The sequence below is a fragment of the Taudactylus pleione genome, unplaced genomic scaffold, assembly GCF_031769625.1.
Source record: "Taudactylus pleione unplaced genomic scaffold, aTauple2 ptg000507l, whole genome shotgun sequence".
Taxonomy (NCBI): Eukaryota; Metazoa; Chordata; class Amphibia; order Anura; family Myobatrachidae; genus Taudactylus; species Taudactylus pleione.
This window is the reverse complement of record NW_028284909.1, coordinates 1,250,371-1,273,485: the sequence shown is the minus strand read 5'-3', so window position 1 is coordinate 1,273,485 and position 23,115 is coordinate 1,250,371. Positions and strand designations below refer to the sequence as shown.

At 45.2% G+C, this 23,115-nt stretch overlaps 1 protein-coding gene across 1 annotated transcript in view; it reads right to left on the bottom strand.

The window, feature by feature from the left end:
- SPTBN4 (spectrin beta, non-erythrocytic 4) overlaps positions 1-23,115 on the bottom strand; it is a 172,915-nt gene that overhangs the window by 20,181 nt on the left and 129,619 nt on the right. The window contains exons 22-26 of the mRNA XM_088450123.1: positions 21,290-21,553; positions 9,806-10,030; positions 8,844-8,933; positions 7,246-7,524; positions 3,927-4,057 (exon numbers count right to left, since the gene is read on the bottom strand). Of these exons, the coding sequence (XP_088306249.1) occupies positions 3,927-4,057; positions 7,246-7,524; positions 8,844-8,933; positions 9,806-10,030; positions 21,290-21,553 (989 nt within the window). The remainder of the gene's footprint in view (positions 1-3,926; positions 4,058-7,245; positions 7,525-8,843; positions 8,934-9,805; positions 10,031-21,289; positions 21,554-23,115) is intronic.

The window sequence follows — 23,115 nt, the reverse complement described above, 5'->3', positions numbered from 1 at the left end:
ACCCCCCCCTTCCCCTAGCCTGACCCTAACTCTCCAGGGGGGGTGGGGGCCCTAACCCTAAGTTGCCCCGGGAGCTCTAAACCTAACCCTCCCACCCCCCGCGGCTGCCCGCGCCTGGCTTACCTTCGTTCGGTATGCCGGGCGTCGGTCTCTCGGCTTCTGGTTAATGACAGGCATCGAGTTTTCAACGCCTGTCATTAGTACCACGCCGGGATTAGAAAGTCTGGAAGCCGGCGGTCAGCATTTAGACCGTCGGCTTCCAAACTACATCCCCTGCTGAGAGCGCAAGATCATACATGGTAGTCTATGCTGTCTCCTGCCCCCTCCTCTCTCTGAGACACAGTTCCAGTCAGCTAGAAGCTGAATCTCAGGGAAAAAGAATGTCATGGGTTAAATCGGGAGTAGACCAGCCCTCATCAGCTCAGCCCCTAGTTAACTTTAGGGGGTTTAAATACTAAGCACCAGGTTCTAAAACCCAGTGCTCCCTAACGTGTTTATGCTCAAAATTTAAAATGGCAATGATTTTACTGGTAAAATACAGCTAGTAAAAGCATTGCCCTTTTAAATTTCAAACATAAACACAATGGGAAGCGCAGGGATTTAGAGCCCTACCCTTAGTAAATGAGCCCCATGGTCCCTATTGTTCTAGGCAGCAGCAATCTTAACAGTCTGGGGAACGCTGGGGGAGGAGCATCTCACTATCCACCATTTACAAGGTATAGTCAATCCTAGGAGACATGCTAATCTTAACACCAATCCTAAAAAACATGTTAATATGGACACCAATCCTAGGAGACATGGGAGAACCAGGACAGTGTGGGAATTTAATCCCTTTTAACCTCTTTACTTCTGAGCCTATTTTAGAACTTTTTGGGTTGCTCACAACTTCAAATCCAGTAATTGTTTATTCAGTACCCACACAAATTATACCTTGTTTTTTTTTTTGTTTCTTCAGAAGACTTTGTAATTCCATAAAATAGCAATATTTTGATTATTTGTCCTTACACGGCAAAGACAATCCACTCAAAGTTGCCATAAAAGTGTGGTCTTTTTTACACGTGAACTAAAAGCAAATGTGTCATTTATTTTTGTAAAAACCACCAAGAAATATTTTGTGGTTCTTATTTCAGTATTAATCCACCTTTTGCTGGATTCTACCTTTTACAGGTTTTCATACTACAATCTACACTTGAAAAAGATAATACACTTTTTTTTTAAATGTCTGAATGAAACACAAGATCTGGGTATTAGAACACCAAAAAAAAAAATCTATATAATGTACTTCTTAATGTTTACTGCAGAATAGGGTGTTCTTGTCTAGTGATTACCCAACAATAATTACTAAGAGGGCGTACAGTTTCAAACTAGGGTCCCCCTGAGTGTGTAGGGTGACATGTTAGGAGAAATCGAACATATTAAGTTCTCTCTCCCATATCCCGGCTATACTTGTTGAAGCCACGATGAGAAGACGCGTGGATTTGCAAAGTTGCATTTGGGTGTTTCAAAAGAAATGTTGGTGGCTGCGGCATTTACATATTTTCGCACAGCAGCTGCGTACACAGATGCAACAGCGCCGGCAGCATTAGCGTCCATCTCTGCATCAGGCCTACAGTGCTATAGCTTTGGTAGAAGGAGCATGTAACAGCTAGTAGGAATAAGCCCGTCTTTTGTTATATACCATAATAAGATGAATGGTACAGGATGCACTCAGTCAATGGCTGCCTACATGAGAGCCTTGGAAGGGAACCAGTAGGGGGGTGGCCACCTACTGAATGAACACGGGCGGAAGTCAGCGGCTATTTTCAAGCATGAAACGTGTCCGCACATGCAGCCGCTTTGCATGCGGCTCTGAATGTGACCTACTTAGCGCGTCAATGTTTTTATTAATAAAGATTTAAAACATACAATAACTCAAATAAACCAGAGTATTGGTGAGGTGAGAAATGTCCGTTATCTGATATGTCCTATGTCTGGGATAGCTCAGTGCTCATAGGTCCTATCTTTAAATTGAAATCTAAAATCACTACTGTAGAACGGGCCATCAGTGGGGTTACCAGCTCCTCTCCTTTAAATCTAGACACCTAGGGGTATATTTACTTAAGTGCGGGTTTTTAGAAGTGTAGTTGTTGCCCATAGCAACCAATCAGATTCTACTTGGTTATCTAGCACCCTCTAGAGCCTTGGTGGCTAACCTTGACACTCCAGATGTTGTGGAACTACATATTCCAGCATGCACTGCTACCATTTTGCTATTAGGGCATGCTAAAACTGTGGCAAGGCATGCTGGGATATGTAGTTCCACAACATCTGGAGTGTCAAGGTTAGCCACCACTGTTCTAGAAGATAATAGCTAGAATCTGGTTGCTATGGGCAACATCTCCACTTCTATGAACCTGAACTTTAGTATCTATACCCCCTAGGGGCTGTTTCTGAGCAGTAGCGTCTTTTTCCGTAGTGGCGTCTGCGACTTTACGCTAATGCTAGTAAACGCCCGTCCCCTGGTGCACAAGTGAGCGCCTGACTATGCAAGGACTGAGACGCCTGCTTTGTGCCTCTTTAGACATCACCATCAGTAACACCATGGAAACTTGCAGCAGCCCCATGCTAGATGCAGATTCTCCGTCAGACCATGGCCTCCAATGTGAGGTATCACATGTCTGAGATCGCAACCAGTTATGTGACATACCCGCGACACTCCCATAAGACAGCGCATCTCCGCGCGTCTGAGTAGCCACCACCCAGGAACGCCCAATACACTGCTGAGACCGTGCGTCTCACACACTACTGTGGCTCTGTGCGCGCACACCGCGGGACACATGCACCGTTTGCGTGATTATCGTCATAGGGTGCGTCTCAGAATCAGCCCCTGCGAAGAGACCTTACATCACCGCTGCTGCCGGAGGTGGGGATGCAGGATCAGGGTGAGGGGATAAGCAGCCCCCTAGTGACAGACTACATACACTGCCAATATAAGACATTCTCTGTGCCATACTTTCGGGAAGGTGCAGCACATTTTTACTGAGTGAGGCTTCATGGAGCTATGGAGGGTTGGGCGTCTCTTATGCAAAAAGCACAGACATAAAATGCACCCACTTCCGCCTGCATGCCAAGTTGCTGTGTACCAGTATCTTATGCCGGCAGGGCTACACCAGGAGATGTGGTGTTAGCAAATGCTACAGCCACATTACCCAACTTGTACACAATGCTATAATGAAGAGTCATAGACAGGCAACAGAACTGATCAGTGTTATTAATAAATGGGAAATGCACAGTTACAGTACTGTGTAAAATAAAATTAAAAACAGACACAAATATAAAATTCAAGGAAAATTCACTTAAATACATCCGATGCCTTCTCTTTTAATAATCAAACGGGAATATCCTTTTCCTGCCGCAGTCCGAATGCAAATATCAAATAAGTAATGGGAAAGGATGACTGTGACTTATATGTTATAACGGCCACACTAGTCATTTATATCAATGGGAGACATCCAGATGCAAACAGCCAATCAGCTGCTGATCATCTTCAGCATATATGGCACCAGGTGTTGAGCAATCACAAGAGAAACGCCTCCTGGCTGGCACATGTGATTGTCACCAGGTCTATATCGTTTGCATTTATGTAAACACACTATTAATGTCCTTAATCTGTGTTTGGTCACCCTTTACCATGTCCACTCTGCCTCTATCAGCATTGGGGTAATAAGTGTCTCAGTATACATATGTACAGAAGTGTAAGCCTTTTTTGTGAGCATGCAAGACCGACACCTACATCCAAGGTCTATATGACCTGTGCTTCTGTTCCCTGTCATTCATCATCACTGTTGCGGCAGCCTCTGCCTTGTTCTATGTGTACACTGTCTGAGCGTGTTTTGGAGAGAGAAATGCAGCACAGGTGCATGTAGGGGAGATTGTCACACTCTCACCTGTCGGGGTGTCCCAGTTCTAGTAGGGTGCGGCACTGCCGAGACAGTTGAGCGATAGTCTCCTCATAGTTCTCAATGGTCTGTTCCACCATAAGGTGCTTCTTCAGGAGTTGCAGGGTGCTCTGCTCATCCTGGTGTGGCGGAAAGGCTTTGTTACATATTTCATAAAAATGTTCAACACCCAAACCTTGGGGAACACATAGTCACAGGTGACCTACACTTACACGTTTTCCCTGCATTAGCAGACCAGCACACCGCATGCTAATGACCTGCACCGATCCTGAGGTACTGACCACTGCCAGCAACTCCCCACTCCTTTCCTCCTACTTCAATCTGGTCTTTGTTACCTCCACTTACAGAAATGCCCCTTACTAAGGTCACTAATGATTTTCTTCCTGCTAAATCCAACTTTCATCTCTCTCCCGACTCATCCTCGTGGACCTGTCTGCCTAATTTCATCCTGTGGATCGTTCTCTCCTACTTTAAATACTCCACCCCTTTGGTAACCTTGACTCCATCCTGGAATGAATTACCTACCTCTCTAGCTGCACTGTCTCTGACTCCACCTCCCCTCTCTCCCTCTACCGGTCATTGTGTCCCACGCCCTCGGGTCTGTTCCTGGCCCCCTTCATTTCTCTCTGTACATCTCTTCGCTTGGAGATCTAATCAGCTCCTTCATTCTCTAACACCAGCTCTAAGCTGATGACATCCTAATTTACTTCTCTCTCTCCATCCTTTCTTGTGTCTCTGGGGGTCATTCAGACCCACTCGCAAGCGGCAGTATGCTCGCAAGTGGGTCAATGTTCCCCACTGCGCATGCGCATGACGGAGGGTGCTCCGTCGTGCGCATGCGCAAGACCCGGACTGCGACAGCCAAGCTGTCGCTCCGGGTCTCGCACCAAAGGGGGCGTGCTGTCGATGGTGACTGACAGCACGCTCCCTTAGGTGGGCGTGCCGGGGGCGTGCCTGCCAGACGGAGGCGTTCCCATGGGAACGCCTACCGTCTGAAGCCGGCCCCACTGACATCACTAGTGATGTCAGTGGGAGTGATTTTGGCTCTGATAGAGCCAAAATCACTCCAGGGCTTGTGGCAGGGAAACCCTATAGCAGGGTTTCCGTCGCAAGTCCGATGGTCGTGATGGTCAAGACCATCGCGACCACCTTTTTGAACGCTCGTATATGCTGTGGGTGGTGACGAGCGTCCAGGAGCAGGCTCCATTTTAATGGAGGAGGGCCCTGATTCAGAGCGAGCGCTCTGGTCAGAGCGTCCGGCTCTGAATCAGGGCCTCTGTCTTTCTGAAATCTCCTTCTTGATGTCCCAGTGCTTTTCCAAACTCTAAAACCAAACTTATTGTATTACCCCCCAGCCAGGTCCCCCCTCACCTCCTTTCCTATTTGGTGACAAAACCATCCTCACATCTGCCCCCAAGTCTGTTGTCTGGATGTAATTCTACGCTGCCCACTCCTTCACTCCCCACATCCAGACTATCGCCCAATCAGGCCGTGTCCACCTCCACAATATCTCTAAAGAACACTGCACAACAATGAAAATGTTTCGAATGTGAAAAGTTACTTCTAATTCAGCATGCAAAGAATGAATAGGACATTTAAAACTCTCAGTTAGCTCTGAGTTCCGAGATATAGCCCATTTATGACAATGTAGGGGTATTCCTAGTGACGTGGGCAGAATGGAGAGAATCTTACCAGCAATCTGCGTTCTGTGCAGAGGGGGCGGGGCCTAATGACCCAATTAAATGAATCAGTTATTTGTACCCTCCCCTATTCAAATATATGCGATTCACGGGATTACCCCCACAAGATAACTGTGGTGCACTGAGTGACAAGCATAGTGAGCGATTCCACCAAGACATTTCAGCAATGGAACAAAGATATCAGGGCAGGTGATCACTACTGCTGGACAGTGACAAGAGATGCCCCAGAAGAGGAGTACAAGTGACAAGCAAAGAGAAAGCACCCCCATGAATAGGCCACTATATTACATAGTACTTTTCATATGCTGTATGTTTGTTTCCTATGCTGTATGTTTTGTTTTGGGTTCTTATTTGTGATTGTTTGAATTAAAACAACTGTTATTTATTTTCTATCAAGAAAATATCAGATTATTTAAAAATAGCTTTTCACTATGACTATATTACTAATGTACATACAGTATAGTGCAAGTAGTGTAGCTCAAAAAATAGAGCTAGTAAAAACATTCTGAAATCATTTTAGTTTTTCTTGACCTCAAATTAGTAATGTATGACTATTTTTAGAAAGGAAACAAATTAAAAGTATTAATTTGTTGTACAGTGGAATTAGACCCTTTGTTACCATGACTGCCAACAAAACTTTCAGCCATGCACTTGTCATTTCCCATTTGAACTACAGCAACCTTCTCCTTTCAGGCCTTCCTATAACCTGCTTCTTCTCACTTCATTATATCCTTAGTGCTGCCACCCGTCTGATTAACCTCTCCTGCTGTTCTACGTCAGCCTCAGCAGTGTTCTCCCCGGAGTTTTTTTTTATGGGTTCTCCACCCGGCATTTTAACACCGCCCGGGGCCAAGTCGACTTGCAGTGCGCTGGCCAGTGGGACCATTACGGGCAGCGGAGGTGATCATTGGGGCCACTCCCGCTGGATGGAGGATCTCGGCTGCCACATCCACCACGGCCCACCCTGCTTGCCAGGCAGTGGTGTGATGCCAGGTGGGAGTGTGCGTGCTGGGTTTGCTGCTTACCTCCTGTGATGGGGTTCCTACTCAACTCTTCACCTCACTTGGATTTGGGTGAAGTGCTTTGCTTGTAGTTATCCTATGTATTGATGTGCAATTGTATTGTTAATCCCTGAACAGTGCTGCAGACTCATTATGGCACAAACTAAATAAAAGATGATGAAACCAATGAAGTGCAGGTGATAGGTGAGTACTCAATCTGCAACATCTGCCCGACCAGCTTCATTTACTGCCAGCATCCAAAGTCTGTCTGTGTGAGTGAAGTATTTGTGGTTGTGTTTGGAGAAGGGGGGGGGGGCATGCTATAGAGGACGGGAAGTGACTGATCATACTCTAACCCTTCTTCCCCTAATAGATGTAGACTAATTCCTAGAACCATGTTATCTGTCCGTGAACTTCCAATCCACGCGTGGAAGACAATGTCCTATATACGGCATGTGCCTGCTGGCAGATAACCCGATTACGTGGCATAACTAAAGTTAAGATGGGAGCTCAGAAAGCAGAAGATGTACATGCAGCCTTGTAGGACTGGTGTTATTTTATACATACACACACAGAACGGCTGTTTTATAATGAATTAGTCCTCACCTTCCCCTTGTCGTTGTTCATCATGACCAGTTCCTGCTCACTCAGCCACGTCTCCACCTCGCCCACATCAAAGTAATACTGCTGCACCTGGTAGTTGATGTCCAAGATCTGTTGCCTTCTCTCTGCCTCCTCCCGCAGAACTTTCCACATATCCCGCAGACTCTCGTACCCCATACGGACGCCCTCTGCTTCCGGACTCCGGATACCGGCTATGGTCCCTGCTCGCTCTAAGATGTCGTCCACTCGCGGAGAGTGCACCTGGATCTCTCGCCTCAGGTTCTGGTAAGAACAGGGCAGAGGAAATGTTATACACCAAACACAAAACCAATACTGCATTACAGACCGGATACCAAAAGGGTGACCCAAGAGGAAATCACGTAAAGTGCAGGACCATTGAAAAAGTCACATAAGACGGGAGCAATAAAAAGGGCTACTCAGATGTCCGATGGTCTGCGTGATGTTAATCCGATGCTGCGTCTGCGACACATGCAGCGGATCTGAGAAGCCGGAGATGGGCGTCTCATTACTAAAGACGGCACCTCCAGCATTTGCACATCAGATCCGCTGCACCGATCACTCCAGCTCAAAATCAGGTCCAAAGTTTGTGATAGTCATATTTAGGGCTACGTAAGGCTATTATGCAGAGACAGATGTCCATAGTATTATTATTAGTACAGATTTGTTTTACAGTGACCCAATATATTTTAGAATTACATTGGTAAAGTCATTCCTTTAATAGAGGAGACTCCTCATCTCCCTGTGAAGAATTCTCTTGTTAGGAGACCGGGCGCTGCTATGAAGGGTGCAGCAGTGACAATGGGTATGGTGGTACTGGGTTTTTTGCCTCTTTATTTAACTGCCCATAAATATAAAGTAAGATCTTGGCTAAAAAGTAGAATGAAGCCAACATGTAGTTAGGGACACTTGGCAGAGACAGATTAAGACCCCACGGGGCCATAGGCAACATAATGGCTTGTGCCCCATTCCTCCTCCAAGTGTCACAAAAGTAAACAAAATATAAAACTTGGGGCACTTAGTGCCCGCTGGGTACATAGCTAGCTTGCTGAATGGAAGTCATTGCCTATTCTTGGGGAACCAAAATAATGTATCAATTATTTTGGGTGGACGTACTTCAGGCAAATCTGTATGGACTAGTCACACTGAATTGAACTAGTTGTGTGTAAAGTAAACCTTTTTAATCTTTCCCCTTATCCTGTCAAGTGAAGCTCAGTGCTGTTCTGGGCCCCTCTGTGGCACAGTGGTTAGCACTGATGCTCTGGGGTCATGGGCTTCATTCTGATCAGGATCATATCCGTGTGACGTTTTGTGTGTTCTCCACACGTTTGCCTGGGTTTCCTCTGACTTCCTGTAACACATCAAAGAGAGAGTAACTAGCTCCTGATAAAATTAGCCATAGTGTGGGTGTCCGTGTGATAGGAATATAGATTGTAAGCTCCGCAGGGACCAGGAGTGATGTGTATGACTCTATATAAATAAAGGTTAATAAACAACATAAATATCACAAGTGTTCCCAATACAAAGAAGGTGGGAGAGCTTGGTTCACAATCATTGTATGAGATAACAATCTCTGCAATCACCTGGTTCTTCTTGATGAGCTGCTGGACGGACTGTAAGCTGCTCCCGTGTTCTTTAGACGTAGCGAGAGGAAGCCTCTCCTGGACCCAGAACTGTCAAAGATTGAATTCAGATGGCATTAACAGTGATACAAGATGGAAGTGATATTAGGGCCTGATTCAGAGCCGAACGCAATTTGCGGACGGTCGTTCAGGAAAAAGGGGTGGCTATTCAAATGAACCGTTCGCTCTGAACCCTCTATGAACGAGCGAACAAAACTTGCGGTCGTTTTTTGGATAACTACGCCCCCTGGCCGCTCGCATCCTACGTCATGTCCGCTATTAGATTAATCGAGTACATCGACCAGCCTATGAACTGCTCGCTATTCTTGTGGTTGGTTTTTCCTACCACAATCTTGCGAGCAGTTCTGACTATAAAATAACCCAGTGACGTGGTCAATGACGCTGCTGTATTAATTATGCACACCCATAAAACGCCCGTTTTGACCTCTAAGCACGCCTGCGTTCGGATCTCCACTCCCCGTTTTCAAGCACCTTCCCGTTACCACCCACATACGCCCCTTCTTGTCACTCAAAATAGCAGGGATTCGCTATTTAGCGAACAAACTATTTTTGGCCGCAATGACTGGTTCGCGCATGCGTATTATGATCCGTACGCATGCGCAGTTGGGCAAACATCGCTCGGAACAAACGAGCGGCCGCTTACGAGCGGCTCTGAATCAGGCCCTTAGTACAGTGCTGAATCACAGTGCTAGCTCTGATCACCGTACAAGAGAAGGGTCTCCTGAAATGCTCTTATTTTTATTACCCATCACTCCTGAGTGATATATGCAGTGATCACTTTAAAAGATCTGTGGCTGTTCCTCCACAGGGTTTACACTAATCTGTAAGAAATGGGGTTTACATTGACATGTGGGGTGTTCCTTTACAAACAGAGACCAGTCAGTCAGCCGTCATGTACTCACAATTTCATCTTCCAGGTCCCGGGTGACTTGATGAACTTCTTTGGAGGCCAGAAGAATCCGTCTCCTTTCTTTCAGGGGCTCGATCAGACGCACAATCCTAGTACCGACCTCATTCTGCTTCTCGCTCACGGCCTCTTGGCTCACCACATCCAGCGGGAGAGACGCCATCTGTGCCTGCAGCACCCCCACCTCCTTGTACCATTCCTCCATCTGAGACTCCATTGTCTGCACCAAAGGAGCAAATTCAGAGCCGAGAATCTTGTAGAATATCTCGTGGGCCATCAACAAACTGTGGAGGTAGTTTCCAAACTTGGGCCCTCAAGGCACCCTAACACTCCAGCTTTTAAGGATATCCATGGTTGAGCACAGATGTTTAAAACCAAAATGATCGATGTACTAATTAATTTACCTTTCCTCGAGCATCGATACCCTTGAAATCTGGACTGTTATGATGCACTGAGGACCGAGTTTGGGAAACACTGCTCACAGGGGAGATTTATCAAAACTTCTTAAAAGAAAAAATGGATGTGTTGCCCATAGCGGATTCTATCTATCATATATCTAATGCATTCTATAAAATGATAGCTACAATCTGATTGGGTAAAACCTCAATTTTTTCTCTTTAGAAGTTTTGATAAATCTACCCCTAAAGACCATTTACCAGTGCAAAACAGTGGGTTCATAGCACAAATGCCATTTTGTAACTACAGGTGCCTGTTTTTGCAGAAAAGCACACGTGTACAAGGGAGTGCATGGATGTGCGGGCCAAGATGGCAGCATTGGCGGAGGTGCGACATTTGCATGGAGCAATAGGTTGAACTGGGAAGATGGAAGCTTTGATTGCTAAGTGCAAGAATCCACCTAGTCAAGAGCCCACATGCCAAAAGAGAGATTCTGTTTTGTGAATTTGATTATTTCAATGAGATACAAGTTGGTTTGTATTACCCTGCGCAAAAAGGATTTTTTTTATATACATTCTGATGGAAACAGTCTATACCAGGGGTTCCCAACCACGGTCCTCAAGGCACACTAACAGTCCAGGTTTTAAGGAGAGCCATACTTGAGCACCGGCAACTTAATTAGTACCTCAGTTATTTTGATTAAACCATCTGTGCTTTAGCATGGATATCACCAAAACCAGGACTGTTATACCCCTTTTACACCGGACCTTAAACCCAGGTTTTTGAAGGGTTAACCCTGGCAGCTCCCTGGTGTAAAAGGGGAGAGGGTGGGATCGCCGGGTCGAGTGACCCGGCAATCCAACCCAGGTAACTAGCAGGGTTTAACATGGGTGTAACCCGTGAAACCCTGCTGTGAGAACAGCGCACTCTGGGTCACGATGATCTGGAGTGCACTGCTAGCCGGCCGATTGGTCCAGCTTCAGTGGCGCTTGGAGATGATGTCATCTCCAAGCGACCACTTTCACTCCGGAAAAGCCGGGTCTATGCAGACCCGACTCCGGTGAGAGAGGCGCCAACTCGGGAATATCCCGAGTCGGCGCCGGCAAAATTCCGGGTCTGATCCGGATAGGAACTTTGTTCCAACTCCGGGTCAGACCCGGAATTTAGGTGGAAAAGGGGTATTAGTGTGCCTTGAGGACCGAGGTTGGGAATCACTGGTCTATACTGTCAATGGGGTACTATCTGTGCCTACCAGGTCTACTACATACAGGAGCTCCTCTCTAGGCAACTGTATAAAAACTCCCACAACAAGCCGTATTTTATGGGAATAAAGGGAAGTTGACATTAATAATGTGGGTGGAAGTTAATAAAGTGCTAATAGGCTGGAATCTGGAGTGACACTATCACTTTAGCCCATCCTCTAGCCAGACCTGCAGAGCATTTTACAGGAGCAGTTCCAAGCTAGATAATAGCGGCATGTTGCTTGGGGTGCTAATGCCAGGTGCACAAAGAAGCATATAGTCCTCGCTCATATATTTTACGTTTGGTATATTAACTGTATAGTCTTATAGATCACTACTGATACAGATGTGTCCACATACACCTATCCTCAAATCGTGCCAAATAGCCCCCTTAGCGCACCATGGACTTTGCAACTTAAGCACGGCAAAAAATTAACCCTAACCAGAGATGTACGCTATTAGCACAGCAGCTGCGTCTCTGGACGCAGCAGCAGTGCTAAAATATGCTAATGCTGCAGGAGGCGTCCCTGTGTAAATAGACGCCTCCTAGCCGCTTCAGCGATCCGCTGCTGCGCCCAAGGAAAGGGTCTTCATTATATTAACATAACACGTTTGTCCAGGACAGAACAGTAATGTACACTGAAGCACCAAAGTCATGAGATAGCAGTATGTAAAGGTAATGGCAGGCGGCTGCACCGTACTGTGACGTCTTGGAAATGCCCAGTTGTAATATGACATGTCGTGAGTCAGTCTGAACACCGGCCAGGCTGCCCATGGCAAGGCGACGTGAATTATTGGCGTTCGAACAGGGCATGATAGTGGGTGCCCGATGGATGGGACATTCCATTTCCGAAGTTGTGCTGACATTCAACATTCCTCCATCTATGGGAATACCTGATGGAAGGCATTACCACCCACCATGGCTGACCACGGGTGCTTAATGATCGGGACTTGCGGCGTCTGTCCAGAATGGTCTGTGGTAACAAGCGACACTGACTCTAATCACATCCACATTCAATGCAGGAGGTACCAGACGCATATCCAGCAGGTCAGTGCAGGGTTATTTAGCTTCCATGGGATATGCGAGCAGGAGATTCACCAGAGTGCCCCTGTTAACACAACGACAACGGACACAACGCCTCACCTGGACTTGTGCCGTCGCTAATTGGATCCAGGAGGACTGGCAACAAGTGACGTGGGTAGTCACAGTTCCAGTTGTTTCATGCTGATGGTAGGGTTTGGTTGTGACCAGATCCCATGAGGCCATGGACTTCAGTTGTCAACAAGGCACCATCAAAGCTGGTGGTAGTTCCATAATGGTGTGGGGTGTGTTCACGTGGCATAGGTTAGATGTGCTGTTCCGCCTGATGACCATTTGCAGTCCTTATTGGACTTCATGTACCCCCACAACAATGGAATATTCCAGCAGGATAATTCACTGTGTCATCAATCCCAAGTTGTTCAGAATTGGTTTAAGGAGAATTCTGGAGTGTTCTGACCAATGGTTTGGCCACCACGTTCACACGACATGAGCCCAAAATAGCAATTATGGGACGTGGTGGAGAAGTCCATTCGCACCCACAAATATCAAGGAGCTGTGGCAAGCTATCCAGACCATGGACCTCAGTTGTCAAAAAGGCACCATACAGGCTGGTGGTGGTTCCACATGGATCAACACCTATCCAGAGGTCTTCTGTCCACTTGTGGAATCAATGCCACGTTGAGTTGCTGCACTTAGCCGGGCTAGAGGGGGCCCTACATGATACTAGGCATCTATCACATGACTTTTGGCACTTCAGTGTATTATAAAAAAAAAAGTCATTTATAAATAAATTATTTTTTAACCAGTTTGGGTTATTCCTATGCTATGCTAATTATTCTGAAGTTACCAGTTCTACGTTATTAATCTGTGACATCCTTGTGGCTCCTCCCAGATACATGCATATGTGCTCGCTCTAGATGGGTGTGTAAGGGAATGCCCAGTTACATGCCATACATGTTTTATGTGTGTACCCACCCAGTGCAGGAGAGTCCTCTTGTATGTCAATTTGTTACCTAAGGGTTGGGGAAACCCTTATATTAATTAGGCTGCAGGTACAGGGTACGCTATTGGACTGCCCATACCCCCTGAATCTGCTCCACAATCCCTGCAACCTTGCTCCGCATTCTCATGCACTTTGGTGAAAATCTAAGTTCACGTGCGCACGTCACTTGCTTTGCACTTGGTATATGACCCCCTCTGATAATAGCAGCCCAGTACACGATCTTTATCTCTTGCAACAAAATATACAGGTAGCAGATCTCACTTTGTGACTAAATATAAGAGGCTATAATAAGACACATTGGTGTCCTCTAGTGACCTCCACTCATGCTCTATCTGGAGGGATCTTATGAAACACTTTCTGCAGAAGTAAAGAAGTATTGAACCATGTCACCGGAGATGGCTGCGGAAGGAGTCCGGAGCCAAGAGAAGAGCACAAGGAGAGCAGAAATGAAAGGGTGGTAGAGTAAGAAATACACACACACAAAAACTACTGTACCGAGAATCAGGCAATGGGCTGGGAAGAAACTGCACTGTGATGTTGGGATGGACACTTGAGGGTGTCTGCGTCATGCTGTTAAAAAGGGAAAATGAGATGAATGATGTGCATGAGAACGTAGACAGCTGAATTCTGATCTTTGTCTGACGTAAGCGTACCTTCCCGGGGATGCGCAGTACCTGGACCTCGGCAGTGTGGTACGCAGATTCAGCATATTAGTACTTAGCCCTGTATTTAATGCAAGTGTGCCCCCTGACATCACTACGCACATTACCACTTATGGTAGCAGATCTTTGGTTATTTTCCTGCTATGGCTTGCGGATTGCCTTCGCTCAGAAGTTCTGGTGGCACTTTGCGTGCATCGCACTGAATTGCCCCCCTAATGCATACTAATGACATACAATCAAGAGACCACGTTTTTAAGCCTCAAGTGACTGGGGGACTAATGCTACCACCTACCCTAGTCTTATGTTGATAATTACTGGTGACAGCAAAAAGAATGAAGCAAATAATAATTCCATCCAATACTCATATTCCAAAACTGATAATCAGATGGTTTATTAACTGTTTTTTTGTGTTTTTATGCCACACTAAGGTAGAAATATAGCATTAGAATTTCAGGACATTAAATAACAATTAAGTAAAATACAAGGTGCCTTGTTTAAAAGATCCACTAATAACATTAACAAATATATATAGAGAGAGAGACGGTGGTTTGACATGCATTGTTTGGCACCCTATGCATACTGGTTGTGTAAGCTATAGCTCTCTGTTATCAGATACTTTCTGCACAATCAGTAGGATTACTCACAGGTAGGGCTAAATATAATAGGGTCTGAGATGCCCTTTATTTGGGGGGGTCCTCACCTCTCCAGTATCCCCGGCCTGGGCTGACTAGCGTGGGGTGATGAAGCGGATCCCATGGCTGTGGCATTACACCCCCACTAGTCCGCCTGTTGTGGTTAATACGGGGGACACCTACTACTGTACCCTGTATTTCCACAGCTAGGACTGGCTCACTGAGCCTGGTGCCGATTGCTGAAAGTATGGGGGAACCCTATGTCCGTCTCCATGCCCCCCCCCCTGTATTTTCATAACCAGGGCAGGCTTAAATAAGACCGGTGCTGATTGTGCTTTTATGGAGGGACCCAATGTGGTTTTTTTTTTACATTTACACTTTTATAGTTTTTTTTAACACAGAAGAATGCACGGATCTCACTGACCTGTGCATGTCTCTGTGTAACTCGCACCTTTTCCCGCAGTTTTAACTCGCATGCACTCACATGCGAGTCAAAATGGGACCCTAAAACTCGCATCCTATGACATTTGTGAGTCACGGGACATCTCTTACATTGTAAATGTGCCAGAATGTGCGAGTTTGCCTCGCACAAAACACGTGCCCTATTACATTTGGCCCGTAGTATGGTTTGTACAGGAAAATATCTGTAGAGTAACAACATTATCTCAAATATGTATCTTGCAGCCTGAGCACTAAGCACAGTTACATTTTATTAATGTGGTTTTAAATAAGGCAACTTGTATTTGTGTACTTTAATAGTCTTTTAAACATCAATTCATCCTATGGGCCGGATTCAGTTAGAGGCAAAAAAGTCACGTTTGGCAAAAAGCATTCGCCGATGCAAACTTTTTGCCACATTCAAGCGTATTGCGCTATTCAATTCCCGGACGATTTTGCATGTGCGAAAACTCCACAGACGAAAACGTTTCACCACCCAGAGGCAGGAGAAAAACTGTGCAAAATCCCTGACTAAATAGGCAAAAAAAAATTACATTTCATCCCCCCTAAAAAAGACATTTCATTTTTGGGGTGAAAATGTAAGAAGTGTTTGAAAATGGGTATAAAGTACTGGGTCTGGTATTTTGGGGGTGCTGTATGGATGGGACAGGTGTTTTTAGGTTTGCAGTTTTTTAAAATGCACTTTATTAACTCAAAAATACACTAGCGCCCATTTTAATGTACCCCCAAATTAAATCCAACTATTAATTTTACCCTAAACATTTGGAAAATATACATTTTCAACTCTTATGCATATAACAGCCATTTGACTCAATTTAAGAACCCAAAATACTTTATCAGTGTGATTATACACTTCTATATTGATTTCCAGGGTCAGTTAGGCTTTTTATGGGGTACAGACTGATTTCCCCAAAATATGCTGTCCTTTTCGCTAGTTTCGCCATTCGCACATATGAGTTTGCCTGTTTTGCAATTGAATAGGGTGAAAAGCGGGAACGCGCATTGTGAAAGTACGCAAAAACTTTGCATCCAAACAGGCGAATGAGGCAAAAAGATTGCAGCAGAGAATATTTTTCGCCGGCTGCGACTTTTCGCCTCTAATTGAATCCGGCCCTATAACGGTAAAGTGTCCTATGTCATGATAGAGCATAAAATGATAGATATTACATGCACATTAACCACTGGCATGGCACTAATGCATGGGATGTCACATCCCATGCGCTAGCGCCAGGCCAATGGTCACGCAGCCAGGAGTGCTTTACCTGACCAGGTCACATTCCATGCCTTAGTGCCGTCCCTCTGCTTCCCTTGTCTGTAATGGAGGAAATTCATTCTGCACATGTGATCTCCTGCTCCGGCCCCCTGGGAGCGACATTGCGGACTGTGACCGCCAACATCACTCCCGAAACCGCGGTCCAGAAAGTCGTGCGAACAGCACTCCGGGGAGCATGCGTCTAAACCAGAGGTTCCCAAACGCGGTCCTCAAGGCTCCCCAACAGTTCTAAAACCAACAGGTTTTAGAGATTTCCATGGCTTAGTACAGATGGTTAAATCAAATTCACTGAGGTATTAATTAATACCTCTTTTATACCAAAGTTCCCGGGTCTGACCTGGAGGTTTGAAACAGTTCCAATCCTGATCAGACCCGGAACTTACCCCTTTCATACTGCGGCGCTGACCCAGGATATTCCTGAGTCGGGTCTGCAGTGGCACAACTCTTCCTGCGTTGCAGTGGACGCTTGAAGATGATGTCATCTCCAAGCGCCACTGAAGCCGACCAATTGGGCGGCATGCGGCACAATCCGTGTAATCATGACCCGGAGTGCGCCGTTAACACTGCAGGGTGCCACGGGAACGACCCGTGGCCAACCCTGACAAGTACCTGAGTTTGATACCTGGGTCCCTGGACACGGTGTGGATCTATTTACACAGACAAAAATCCCTGGTTGATGCGCATCAACCCGGAACATTTAGGTTGGTGTAAAAGGGGTATAAGTCTCCTGTGCTCAACCAGAGATATCTCTAAAACCTAACTGTTGGGGAACCCCTGGCCTAAACCATAATGGTGGACTATAAACACAAGGGGGTGCAAAACACACCCTAGGTATATTTTTTTGAATAACATATTTAAATATATTTTTAAAAATACATTTTAAACTTTATAAAAATGGAGAAAAACATTTCTGACTGGTTGTTGGGGGGAAAAAATGTCAGTTAAGTGGTTAATGGTCTGATTTAGGGTTACATGTAAATCTGTATGTACACTCATATTGACATAGATGTATCTTGATGTATATAGATTATAGAGATCTTAAGACTTGTGTAACTGAATACACGCAATAAACCATACAGCGCAAGATGGCCGACGTTGCTGAGCCGCCCCAGTACTGTAACGTAGCAAATATTTCTATAAATGTAGCATCTTATTGGCATTGAAGACGCAGCAAAACACCGCTGGAAGTGTGCGGGAGATGCCGGGCTGCAACTTTAACCGCACAGGAATTAGTTTTAAACACGTTCAAAGTCACAGGTGATACACAACGGAACTTTGGCGTGAGGAAAAGCCGCAGCCTCGCAGCCCTTCTTACACAGATTCAGACTCATTCGTACATATATGAACAAATGACACAAATTGATCAGAGCAGTCGAGCGAAGCAGTTTTGAGTGGACAAGCCCAGTGCAGCTCGGGCGCATGGGACCTGGATCGTTGTGTAAGGACACATCTGTACATATGTCCAGTATAGAGGTGCAGCCATCACCATCATCTACAATAGTAAAGCTGGCACTATGTTTAGAGGGTGCGCAAAGATAACCCTCCTAAAATGCATATCTTTAAGATACGTGAAACTCGCATTTCAAGGGGTGTGTTTGTCTTCCATCTCCATACCCTTGCTGTGCTGGCATTACAGAGGTAAGCCCCAGACCTGCATCTACAAGTGCAAGTGGACACAATATAAGCATATACTTCGAACTCAAGATACAGGTGTACGTTGTGTAGCACATTGTACGCAAGTCACAGTTTTACATGGTACAAACAGACCTAAGGTGGACTCCAAATCTAACTCTAAAGCTGCACATCCACTATGCAACGTCGGCATAACAGAACGATTACAACATTGTAATCGGGTCATCGTTGCTGCTCCCCTGCAGTGCCTACACTGAACGATTTATCATTGTAATCGTGTCATCGTTGCTGCTCCCCCTGCAGTGCCTACACTGAACGATTAATCATTCCGTGTAGGCACATCAATCATCCCTGAACATGGGCAATCTGTCGTTATTGGCAGATTGGCCAGCATGTTCAGTAGATAATTGATGTCGAAAACGACCAGCGGGAGCGTGCATCTTTGGTCGTTTCCGACATAATAGTGCCCGATTACACAATTACGATGTCGTAAGTAACATTGCGTAGTGGATACGCGGCATAAGGGTTTTATAAACTAAAGTGAGTTTTTTTAGAAATGGAGTTGTTACCCAAAGCAACCAATCAGATTCTATTTATCATTTATCTAGCACCTTCTAGAAGATAAGAGCTAGAATCTGATTGGTTGCTATGGGCAACATCTCCACTTCTAAAAAAAACTGCACTTTAGTAAATATACCCCTAAATCAGACCTTAACTGTGCAGTTGAGTACAATGTACTGTCCTCCATATCTGCCATTTTCTTATAAAAAAAAAGGCTGGCTGACAGCACAGGGAGAGACTATATTATGTGTAGAAAAATATATATATAGGACTCGATTCAATTGAATGTGAATTAAATAGCGCCGGGAGGGAGCTCCCGAAGCTGTTCAACTCAGCTCATTGTTAAGGATTTCTTCTGAAATCTGACAAAAGTACAGGCGTGATGCTGTTTTCTGCCCTTAGCGCTGCGAAAACAGCATCGCGCCGGGAAGTTTAGTCGGAGAACGCCCATTCTCATGACTAAACACCCTGTTTAAGGCGAGAGGAGCGGGAGAACGGGCATTCTCCGACCTAACAGCGCGCTGAATTTAATATCTCCAGGAGCTCCCTCCCGGCGCTATTTAATTTACGTTCAATTGAATCGAGCCCACAGTATACAAAATGTAATAGTAGTGTAATAAAGGATTGCCAAGGGCAAGGTTGTAGAAAGCGCAAAGTACATTAATTCAAAATACTATTAATAGAAATGTAGGTATAATAAAAATATAAAAACTAATTGAAGAGTTATTTTCTTAAGAAATACTCACAATAAGACTGGAGTCACAAAATGGGCATCAGATCATTTGGGCACTAGGTTATTTGGGCTTGAATTTACTGGAAAAGGTATTAAGACATACTACGGATGATATATATTGTGGGAGTAAGGGCTGTGTGGTATATTGGCTCGTGCCACGATCGTCCCGCCGTTTTGTTTATCATTTTTTATATAATAGTATTGCTGATCCTCCTATGTTCTGCGCATGCGCCGTTTTTTTTTTTCTCTACTGTAAGTACTGAGCATGCGCAGTGCACAAGTAAGCCCGCAGCGTTGGCTGATGGGAGACAAGGGGGCGGAGCCATCACAGAGGCGTGTCGTAATGAACAGGTAAGTGTTAAGGAGCGTACACACTAGACGATATGCTCCCTGAGCGATATCGTCTAGTGTCCCCCCGGCAGGGTGTGCTCAATGTCGTTCATGACATTGAGCACACCCGCTCATTAACGATATCGTTCAGCGCCGGGCTCTCTCCTCCATTCCCCAACATGCAGCAACCTGACGACATCGTCAGGTTGGCCTGCATGTTTACTCGATGAACGATAATGACGAACGACCCACGGGAACGCGCGTCGTCGTTATCGTTCATCGTTTTGATGTTAAAAATGGACGATAAAGTGGATGTCCATTTTAATCGCCCTGTGTACACGCACCTTTACACTTCCCTGCCTTACCATACAGATTACGGCGTTCAGAGATGGCGAATCTGTAAATAACAGGAAAATGATGTGTTCTGTGGCTACATGAATCGCTCTTACATATATAAGTATGGTGATGTGATGCCTGAATGAAGAGGGGACGCCGCAGGAGAAACAACACGTTTCTCCACGGTATCTTACTCTATGAATAGACGGGAGCAGGGAAAAGCCCTGAGTTCATGGAATTTCCGGCCTAGACAGATAAGGTAGAAATTGGACAATCTACAAGTCCACGTCATAGCATCGCCCTGTCTGGCAGGGTAGTGAGGGGGTACAATGAGCTCTCTTAGAAAATGGCATTATTATAAAGAAAAAAACCAAGTGCCCACCCAGTGCTGGTAATAACTACAGCAGTTTGAGTCACGGTGGAGTGGTCGGCGTGACGGCTCTTCTGGCAGCATGTGACTGGTTATCTGTGCCCTGGTATTTTTAAAATGAGTTGTTTGTCTGTGTGATTTATATTTTTACATTTTGGCTTATTTTGAGTACGTTGCACCAGTGGGAAGGGTAGGTACTCTCCAGGCCTAAAGATGGCGTTACCCACCAGGTCGAAGCTTAGTACATATAAAAGAACTGTGGTCAAACTCATGAAAACTGCATTTTCAAGGGTTTGACCGCATTTCTGCCCTTAGTACATCCCAACAAGTATGTGAAAACAAATTGGTGTATAAATGTGGCTGCCAAACAAAATGGCGCCCATATAACCTGGTTCTAAGATGAACTGGAGCCCAGTTGACCTAGCTTTGAAATGGACAAGCAAAAGTACAGATGCCTAAAAGTCTGGGTGCCAAAATAAACTGCCAAATGGAATGATCCACTTGGATTTAATCAACTGTATTCTAACTTAAAAACCCACGATCATGAAGGAAACCCCCCGAAAATCAGGTGTGTCGAAGTCCAGCTTTAAATGAGTTCTGTGAGAGTTCCAGGAGGATATAAATTAGAAGATGAGGTAGCAGCTCTGAGCAAATGCAGGCAGACATAAAAAGGATGCAACCAAATTATTACGACTAGTTAATTGCTACAAGTAGGAGGCCAAGTAGTAGAGTCCATCCATGAAGTTATTTTTACCACATCACAAGAAGAACATTGCAAACATTGTAACTTGGAGACAAGCCTGACTTACCTCTAGCTTTTTGAGCTGATCATTGACCACTGTAATGTGAGGTATGGGTTCCACTGGTTGCAGTTGCTCTTCCAGCCTATAGAGTCTTTTTCCAATGTCTGTATAATTTTGCACCACCAGGTCGGCCTTATTGGCCTGGAAAAGTTGCTGGGCCTTGGCTTGAGTACTGGATTCAAGCTCCACCCAACACTGGCGGATCTCTTCAAGTTTCTTCTTCACCACACCGGCCAACTCTGGCTTTTCCTGGATGAGCTGGTGACCTTCCTGTGCAAGACAAATCCCAAAAGAGTATATTCCAGTGTGTTTCCCATATACCCTTTCTCTTGCTTAGAAACACCTACTATTTAGTGCCAGTGTGTTATGGATTGGGCCAGTGCAGTTGTAAGCAGATGGACACCAACAGGAGGCAGCAATATTGTGTCTCAAGGTGACATTTCTTGATCAGAGTGCAGAAGTATTAGCCTAAAGCTGCCCACACACTAGACCAACTTTCATCCAACCATCCAACTAGTTGATTGGTTGGAATGAAAATCTGGTAACGTATAGGAGTAACTGATGATCAGCAATTTGTTCCTAAATGCCAGAAAACGAAAATGGTCATCAGACAAGTTTGTTAAATGTTTGATCTAAACAATTTGTTCAAACAACAGTTTTTGTCCATTTTCCGGCGTTTGAGAGCAAATTGCTGATTGTCATTTGCTTTCATACCTTACCAGTTTTTCATTCCAACCAATCAACTAGTTGGCTGGTTGGATGTAAGCTGGTCTAGTGTGTGGCCAGCTTAAGGGTAAAGTCGCTGAATCAGATACCTGTGCTCAAGCAGGGAACCTTTTAAAAGCAACTATGGGGGAGATGTACCTTGGAGAGATAAAGTACCAACCAATCAGCTTCTAAGTGTAATTTTTCACATATAGCCTGTAACATGACAGTTATATGCTGATTGGTACTTTGACAACACAATGGACATTCCAGACACCACGTCTATTCCTGCCACTCAGAACAGCTGCCCGACTGCCGTTACACACAGAGCACCTGCACGGCCAGTGCACGTGCTGTGGGAGACCGCTCCACAGTGCTGGGCATCAGCACACACGGCACACACGTCGCGGGAGACCCTTTATACCAGGCGGCTTGCTGTTCCACACAGGACCATTGCCGTGACTTTTTTCACCTTGGCAGACAACATACATCTGATGCTTATGGGCTAAGCTGTTCACCATCATCACGGTCATCCCTATATGAGACCAAGCTTCCCATTGAATTACTAACATTTGTTCTGAATTATCACGTCTCTGAGTACTCATCATCGCCAAAGTTACGCAAGAGGTATACCTTTTTATTCACACTATTTTTTGTTTCCCGGCCGGGATGAACTGTGACTATTAACCACGTCTTATTAGATTGATTACCAATAATCAGATTCATTTATCATTATTATTTACTATAATTCATGCACGTATATTATTCTATCAACTGTTGATTAATTGGTCCATTACCAGTGTCAATGTACTATATTATGTCCATATATTTTTAGATAAATTTTTTAATTTATGTGTTTATTTTAATCTATGAAGATATTAAGGCCCTCATTCAGAGCCACTCGCTAGCGGCAGTACGCTCGTTCCGAGCAATGTTCGCACATCTGCGCATGCGTACGGATCGTTATACGCATGCGCGAACCAGTCAGTGCGGCCGAAATTCATGTGCTCGCAATATAGCGAATGCCTGCTATTTTGAGTGACAGAATGAGGCGTATGTGGGTGGTAACAGGGGAAGGTGCTTGAAAATGGGGAGTGGAGATCCGAACGCAGGCGTGCTTAAAGGTC